An 8,664-nucleotide genomic window follows, 5' to 3' on the forward strand; every position below is an offset into this window, starting at 1 on the left:
ACATCTACAGTGATCCTTTTAAAGATCATAATATATTTTTTAATTCAAAAGTCCAGAAAGCATACAAACACATCCTTAAAAAAAGGAAACCTTGTATTAAAGTCGGGGTGTGCTAATCTCTCCATAAAAGCCATTTAGACTCACCCATGGCTAAAAGGGGAACATGTGCGCTGTACTCGTCAACCAGAAAGAAAGCAAAATTAAACAATGCCTGTACACAGACACACAAAAAAAAAAAAAAAAAAGTGACCGTGACTTTTGTACTTGTAACCTGAATATGGCCTGACAAGACCCTCCTGCCACCTCCCCCAAGCACACGTGGACACACGCACAATGCCAGTGCTGTGCCCGATTTATACAATAGGTGGTTTCCTACTTCCAAACACAGTAAAAGGAGGAAAAAAAAAAAAAAGAAAGAAAAAAAAAAGAAGATAACCCCCCCCCCCGAAGATAAAATAAACAGCACACCCTTTCAGAATCATTCCCCGAAGCTGAAAAATCCCGTGCCAAGGCACTTCACCCTACAATAAAATGAATTAAGGGGGGAAAAAGGCGGGGGCGAGGTGGGGGGGAGGTCAGCATTTACGTTTCTTTGTTTTGCGTGTGGTTGTTAAATACAAATACTCTAGAGAAGGAGCTGCTGTGGCTGGCGGGGGGGGGGGGGGGGGCTCTTTCTCAGAACTGGCTGAACGTGGTCTGTTTTTCCAGCACTTCGAGGTAGTCCGGCTCTGCGTTTAGTTTTGCTTTTAGCTCCAGGTACTCGTTCCTGTTGGGCTCTACATAGACAGTACTGGGGGGGCTGTAGAGCACCGTCTCCCGGAGCCTGCCGTCCCCCGGCCCCGGGTGCAAGTACTGGTGGGCACGCCGAAGGTCGTAGCTGGGGGAGTAGGTGTAGGCGGCGGGGAGCTTGGGGTAGTCGGGGAGGGTGGAGCCGGGGGTGCCCAGCGCGGAGGAGGAGGAGGAGTGTTTGTCGGGCTCCAAAATGCCCCTGTAAAAGCGGTCGGCGTCTTGCACCGGGGAGAGCAGCTCCTCCCGCGGCTCGATGGTGCTGACGCTGTACGCGGGGCTCCGCGCCGGCGCCTCCTCCCCGCCGGGCGCCGGCGGCGGCGGGGGGGGCGGCGGGGGCGGCGGCGCGCCCCCCCCGGGGGGCAGGGGGTGGCTGCCGTAGGTGACCTTGAGCTCGTGGAGGTCTTTGTAATCCTCGCCCGCGTTGCCCTCCCGCGAGCGGTAGATGGGGTTCTTGCACATGTGGCCCAGGGGGTGCGGGATGTACTCGTAGACGTGGCCGGCGGGGGTCTTCACTTTGGGCAGCGCCGCGCCGCCCCCGCCGCCGCCGCCGCCGCGGTGGGGCGGGTGCTGCTGGAGGTGGGGGTGGTGGTGGTGGTGGTGCGGGGGGGGGCCGCCGCTGTAGACGCTGTACTGCATGTTGAAGGAGCTCACGTCGGAGTTGTTGGCGCTGGCGTGGTCCCCCGGGCCCTTCTTGCGCCGCTTCATCACGAGGACGAAGAGCCCCGCCGCCACGAAGACGGACATGATGAAGACGAGCAGCAGGCTGAGGATCAGCACCGAGAGCGGCACCGAGGAGCCGCCGCCGCCGCCGCCGCCCGCGGGCGCCGAGCCGCCCGCCGCCGCCGTGCCGTTGAGGCGCACGGTGGAGGAGGAGGGGGTGGTCCTGGCCGGCAGCTGGCCCGGGGACGGCGTGGGCGTGGAGACCACGATGTCCGAGTAGTCAGGGCACAGCAGCTCCGCCCGGACGGCCCGCATGTCGCTCTGGGCGAACTTCTTGGGGGACTCGCAGATGACCTGATCCACCAGGACGCCGGTGTTGAGCTGCTCCAGCCACAGCTTCATGCCCACCACGTCGCAGGTGCAGTCCCAGGGGTTCTCGTGCAGGTCGATCTGCAGCAGGGATTTCAGCTGGTCCAGCACCCCGCTCACTGGCAGGTAGGAGAAGTGGTTGCTCCGCAGGCTCAGCCTGTAGAGAGAGAGACCCGCAAAAATGTTCCCCGGCAAAGACCTCAGCAGGTTGTTGTTCAAAAACAAGAGCTGAAGGTTGGGGACGGATTCAAAGGTGCCCGCCTCTATCTCCCGGATGACGTTGTACTGCAGGAAGAGGTACTGCAGGCTTTGCAGCCCATAGAACAGCTCCGGGCTCAGCCGCTCGATCCGGTTCCCATTCAGGTACAGCCTTCGCAAATTAGTTAAATCCCCAAAAGCCCGGTCCTGGATGACCGAGATCCGATTATTGCCCAGATGCAGCAAATCCAGCCCGGTGGCGTCCACAAAATCTGCCCTGCGTACCAGCGCAATGTAGTTTTCCGTCAGATACATCTTCTTAGGATTATAGGGTTTGGGCTGCAGTTCAGAAATGCTCTCAATCTTCCTCTCCTGACAATTGACATTGAGGCCCAGGTCAGAAATCTGCAAGTTGCAAGTGCAGGCAGTGGGACACTCCAAAGGCACCGGGGATTTGGTCTGGTAGGCAATGCTGGGGCCATAGTTGCTGTATCCCAGGTCTTTTGAGGGCAGGCGGGAGGTGGGGCGCACCCTTGTCTTGTTGGGTTGGCGGGTCCCTTTGGGGGGCTTCAAGGGGGATTTGTAAACAGCCGAAGAAGAAGTGGCCACGGAGTTGACCGAGGCCGGGGTAGTGTGGAAATACCCTGTGGTGCTCAGTGGTGTCTGCGGTCTCATTTCATAATCCGAGATGAGCCTCCTGGGGCAAAGCTCCTGCTTGGAGACTTCATCCAAGTCTCGGCCGTGTAAGCGGAAAGGGGTCTCACAAACCACATCTCCCACCAGAGCGGAGTAGGAGATACTGTCCAGCCAATCCTTTAGAGCAATCAATTCACAAGAGCAATTCCAGGGGTTTTCCTCCAGCTGCAGCTCCACCACTTTATCCATGTGCTGCAAAAGGCCCACGTAGGGCAACAGCTTCAGCCGGTTACCCCTCAGGTCCAGGTGAGTTAAGGGCACAAAACGGAAAAGGTTGTTGGGCAAACTGGAGAGGAGGTTGTCATTGAGAATCAGCACCTGCAGCAAATGCAGTTTGCTGAAGGCATTGGGTTCAATGACGCTAATGTAATTATAATCGACCTGTAGGTATTCCAAACTCTCTAGCCCAAGGAAAGTGTCATCCCGTAAAAGTTCCAGCTTGTTATTGTTCAGGTGCAGCCTCCTTAAACCTCTCAGACCGTGAAAGGCCCCGGTTTCTATGTCTTGTATGTCATTGCTCCCCAGATGCAAAATCGAAGCCCCTGTGTAATTGATAAACTGGTTCGGGTACAGCCTGTTCAGAAGGTTCCCAGACAACAAGAGGTGGTAGACGGGGAACCTTGGTGGACTGATCTCAAAAAGGCTGATGATCCCTCTGTTTTCACAGCTCACTGTTAAGATGCTGTCCTTCTCCTCACAAGGACACGCATTATCACAGATTTCCCCATAATACTCGATGCTTTCTGCCCACGAAAGGACTAGCGATGTTAAAGCAAACGCGATCGTCTGCAGCATCCAGATATGCATTTTTTTGTTGAGGTCCTGTTCCAAAGTTACTGTAGAGCAGCAAGCGTACATTTTATTTCCTGTAAGGATAAGGAGAAAAAAAAAAAAAAAGAAAGCAGCATAATAGCATAGCCCCATAAAATTTAAAATGGAGACAAAGTTTATATATATCTTCAATGGGGTAAAGAATGGATTGCTAATCAAACAAAAAGAGCTCCTGTCACTTCTAATTCCCACACTTTTGAAAACTGGATGACATGCATTGATTAAAAGGTTGATGGGCAACTCCTAGCAAGTCAAATGCCTGCGGTGCTTAAAAAGGTGAGGTCACAGCAGGAATTGTTCTGGTTCTGTTCGTGTGGGGTGCATTTCAATGCTTCCTTGGATTTCTTTTTCACGACCAGCCCCATAAATATACATAAAATGGCTGTCAGTTCAGTTTCACGATTCTAATTTAAGAGAAAAGAAGCACCATTTTACGAGGTTTCCCACCTCCCCTATTACCCAGCTCCCCCTTCCCTTCAGAACCTTCCCAGTGAACAGCGCACCAAGGTTTCCCCTCCTTCTACCTTGATTTTTAACCGGTGGTGGAAATGCCATGGTAGGAATCCAAAGAAAAATGCTCAGTGCTGAAAACGGCAGCTTAATTCAACAGAGAGAATACTGACACATTCTCCACGTCACACATTTCTTAAAACTCTCTTACGGTTTTTTTTCTATCTATACATTTACAAAGCACCCACCCACCCACACAGACATGCACACACACACACATACACGCATGCACCCCCAGATGACTTTTGTGGGGGAATTCTTCAGTAATGAGATTAGATACGTTAACCTCCTACTTCAGTGCACTTAACAGCTCTCTTCAGTGAGAGAAATTTTGTATCTTTACACAAGTAAATAATTTTAATTGATTTTATGATTCCCCCCCCCCATGAGTTATATACAATGTAACAGAGGTGACTATGGAGCAGAGGTCTTCATTTCTTACACACACACACACACACACACACACACACACACACACACACTCTCTCTCTCTTATTCTTAAAGGAAATGTTTTAACCACTCACCCAAAATTTGTGAAAAATGTAAAACATGTGGATCATCTTCGGAGTTTCAGCCATATCTGACATACCGCTTATTCCCAACGTTCTGCAAAACTAGCCTGGTAGAAGTGGAGAGATCTAAATAGGTCTCATGGAAATATCTCATCGCCAACACTCCAAGCATCAGTTACTGATTATAAGCAGCGATGGCCGTCAGTACTCTTCATCCTTTAGGGGAGAAGACACCCGGGCTGATTAAAAGCCAAGGGGGGTGGAAGGGAAACCCTACCATTGACCTACGTCAGTAATTTAATACCCGAATTTCACCTGGCTGGAAACAAATTCCATTTCCATTCCTTCTTGCAGTTTTTCTGACTCCTTGTGGCTTTCTTCTACTTCTACTAGTCTAAAAGCAGTATGAATAGGGAAAATAAATGCATTGTGTGTGTCGGTAGGGGAAGACTAATAAATCATCCAGGCTTAAATGCTGGGATCTTGGAGCAGGCTTGCATTTTCTGTCGTCCACCTCAGAGCTCCAATTCTCATGACACAACTCTGGTTTGGAGGAACGCATCCTGAAAAACGGGAAGTCTCAGTACTGCAAGACATCTCCTGTGGCATTAGGTTCAGGGCTGCAAATCTAGCACTTGCAGCAAAGGCAGTCATGCAGCAAGAAATCGGAAGTCTCGGTGAATCTCTCTAATTCTGACCAGACGTCAACTGGATCGGAATTACTCAAAGCAAAAGGCTTCACAGCATAAAGGCAGCAGAAATCTTACTCAAAGGCATGTATCTAGCATATTCTTTCTCAGCTCGATCAGATCCATTCATCCATTAACCAATAGTTCTTCGGAGGAAAAAAAAAAAAGCCATTGAAAACCTGCCCGGTCAGAGTTAAACTCCCAGGCATTTCACAACTTTAATTCAATTATGGTTAGCAAAGGAGGCAAATACAATATTCCCTCCCTCCCCCTTTCTCCCTTTCCCTGGGAAAAAAAAAAAAAGGGGGGGGGGGGATGGGAGCTAAAGAAAATAAAGTTGTAGCTGGCTATATGCAAGGTTGCAATCCCGCCCTGGAAACCCCTCTGTGATGACTGCGTGCTGCTGCTCGCCAGCTCCCTACAGAGGTTCGGATTGGGGGGGGGGGAGGAGGAGGGGGGCGACGGGGGGGAGGGGAAAAGAGGAAGGGGGTTGCATCGGGATTTTTCTTGCGTGTGTGGTTTTTTCCCCGAAGAGTTCAACCCTTAGATTACCGCACTGCATATCCGGCTCGAAGCAGCTTTCAGTACCGCCGACAGCAGCAGCAAGCAGGCAGCCCCCGCCGGACACTGCCGCCCGACTGAGCAGCACCCAGAGTTGGGAGACATGGCTTTGGGGGGGGTGCGGGGGGTGGAAAGCAACAGCGAGGAAAGACCTGGCGGGGAAGGGGCGGGCGGGGAGGAAGGGAGGAAGAAAAGAGAGGAAGAGAGCGCGAGAAAAGTCAACCCCGGTACTTACTTCGCCCGAAATCTCTAGGGCCCAAGCATGGTGGCGACCCATGAAGATGCCTGCCCGCTGCGCGGGCGCTGCGCGGAGCCGCCGGGGCGGCGGCGGAGGCGGCGGCGGCGGCGGCGGCGGCGGCGGCGGCGGAGGCGAGTATCGCAGCAGCCGGGGAGGCTGGGTGCGGAACGCACACAAACACCCCCCGCACGCAGGCGGCGCCGAGACACCGGCGCTCGCACAGGGGCGCACACACACACACACACACGCGCGCGCGCTCACACACACACACACGCACCACGCGCGCGCACACTCTCTCACACTCACTCGCGCACACGCGCGGGGGAGGGCGCGCGCGCCCGGGCAGCCGCGGGGGGGGTGGCGCGCACGGGCGCGCCCCCGCGCGCGCACTCCGGCGGGCGCGCGCTCGCCCGCACGGCGGGGGCGGGGGCGGCCGGGGGAGCGCCGCGTTCTCCCCGCCGCCGCTGAGCGCAGCGCGGGGGGGGGGGGGGAGCGAGGGAGGGAGGGGCGGTGGCGGCCGCGTGGGGCGGGGAGGAGAGAGGCGGCGGGGGAGGCGGGGCGGGTGTCCCCGGCTGAGGGCGCGGCGGGCGGCCGGCCCCGCTCGGCGCCGCGCACCCCGCGCGCACGGTCGCTAGAGCGCACACGCACCCGCGCGGGCACACACATGCCGACGCGAGCGCCGCGCCCCCACGCCACGCGCCCCCGGGGCTGTACTCACACTTTCCCCGGCACGGGCCAACTTTCCCCGCGCTCCGCCGCCGCCGCCCCGGCCGCCGCCCCCGCTCCCCTCCACCCCCTCCGGCCGGAGTCCCGTCGCCCGGCGGCCCGCCGTGGGGAGCGGCCGCCCCCGTCCCCTCCTTGTAGCGCTCGCTGGCCGTGGCCGGGCGGCGCGGGGCGGGCGGCGGGAGCCGGTGGCCCGGCGGCCGCCGCCGCCGCCGCTCAGCGTGCGGGAGCCTCCGCTGCATCGGCGGAGACGGTGGGGAATTGGGTGGTGGCGGTGAAGGGAAACGGCGGGTCTCCCTACACGCACCCCCCGACGCCAGGGACGCGGGGCGTGTGGCGGGGCCGTTTAGTTTCTCTTTTCCCCGCAGCCCCGGGGCGCGGAGGCAGTCGGGGCGGGGATGTGGCCGCAACAACTCAGCGGCTCTGCGGACGCCCCGTCCCCCCTCGGCCCGCTCCCCGCGGCGGCGGGGGAAGCCGCGGGGCCGGCGGCGCTCCCGGGCGGCCGCCTCGGCGGGGGCCGCCCGGCCGCGGGCCGCCGCGGCGGCGCGGCGCGGTGCGGTAGCGTGGGGTGCGGCGCCTCCCGCTGCCGCCAGGTGGCAGCGCAGTGCGGCGGATGGGCCGCCCCGCGGGCGCGCTGCCCCCGGCACGGGCACGGCGGGGGGACTGGCCCGGCGGGGGGCGTGGGTGGCCGCCACGGGAGGGACGGAGCCGGCGACGCCGTGCTGACTGCGCTCTCTTTGCTGCCGGCTGGGAGAACCGCCGTTCTTCCCTTCGCGTGCGGAACACGGAGGGGTTTTTTCTGCGCAAAGCCGGCTGTAGCGGTGGTGCTGGTTTTTACCGTGTAGCTTTAGGTTTTTATGTTTTGCTTTAGGTTTTTATTTTCTGCGAAATGACGTATTTGGCTGATCTACCAAAAAAAAAAAAAGGTAATTAATTTAATTGCATACATGCAAGGATGTGCACACGTTCGCATTTGTCTATTCGTTAATGTTACGTGCTGGATACGTTTTAGTATGTAAATCAAAGAGCTGTTATGCATACAGGAACACAGCAAGTGCATGCGATGTGCACAGCACAGAAGTTGGCATCCAGCTTTAACTCAAAGATAGTGCTAGACGTAGTTGTGCTTTCACGGGTTTTTTCTTGTGCGAGTCTAAACACTGAAGAGGGAAGAGTGCTCTGCATATGATATGTGAATTCATCACATCTATATCTTCAGCAGACTCTGTTAACTCATATCTTAACATCCCAACATGCTAAACCCGAGGATGATTGTAGAGAATCACCTTTTACCTAATGCTCAGCCTTCCCCAAGAGGTGTGTTCCTCTCTCTGCAAATGTAAAAGGAGTGTGACTCAAATCCTCTTTCCCTAGGCCTGAAATAAGCAAGATCTGGTGTTTGGATGGAAGACAACTTTCTTATATAAACCAGGTAATATTCCTGACCTTGTAGAAGCTTTTGGAAAGCTTCTCAGGAGGACAAAGTACTTACTTCTATTATTGAAGAATCTCTGACATTCCTGTTTTGATGCAAAACCAATTGATTTAGTGGAAGGTTTTGCATGGCTTTAGATTGAGTTCCAAGAGACTACTTTCAGTCAGGAAAATAATACCAAAGCATACTAGGCAGCCCCCCCCCCCCCCCCTTTAAAGCTTTTCTAATATTCCACATGAAATATATGATGACAGTGGAATAAAAAGAATTCACAGATAGTGAATAGGGACGTTTTACAGGAGTTTCTTATGAGCTCACTATTTTTGAAAAACATTTTTGTTTTGAATTAATAATTCTGTATTTTGAATATATGGGGTTTTATGCATATATGCTTGCATTTTTAAGGCCTGTCGTATTTATAGCATCTATCTGTGTTTCTATGCTATTTTTCTC

At 55.2% G+C, this 8,664-nt stretch overlaps 1 protein-coding gene across 1 annotated transcript; it reads right to left on the reverse strand.

Moving 5' to 3' along the window:
• Positions 1-675: 675 nt before the first annotated feature.
• SLITRK5 (SLIT and NTRK like family member 5) lies at positions 676-3,983 on the reverse strand. The gene has a single exon (XM_075045823.1). It carries the CDS (start codon positions 3,634-3,636, stop codon positions 676-678), a length of 2,961 nt encoding a protein of 986 aa, XP_074901924.1. The 5' UTR covers positions 3,637-3,983.
• Positions 3,984-8,664: the final 4,681 nt, after the last annotated feature.

The sequence above is a fragment of the Buteo buteo genome, chromosome 14 (genome assembly GCF_964188355.1).
Source record: "Buteo buteo chromosome 14, bButBut1.hap1.1, whole genome shotgun sequence".
Taxonomy (NCBI): Eukaryota; Metazoa; Chordata; class Aves; order Accipitriformes; family Accipitridae; genus Buteo; species Buteo buteo.

Coding starts and splice junctions, on each gene's coding strand:
- SLITRK5 (XM_075045823.1), bottom strand. CDS start 3,636: ATGGGGCTATGCTATTATGCTGCTTTCTTTTTTTTTTTTTTTCTCCTT.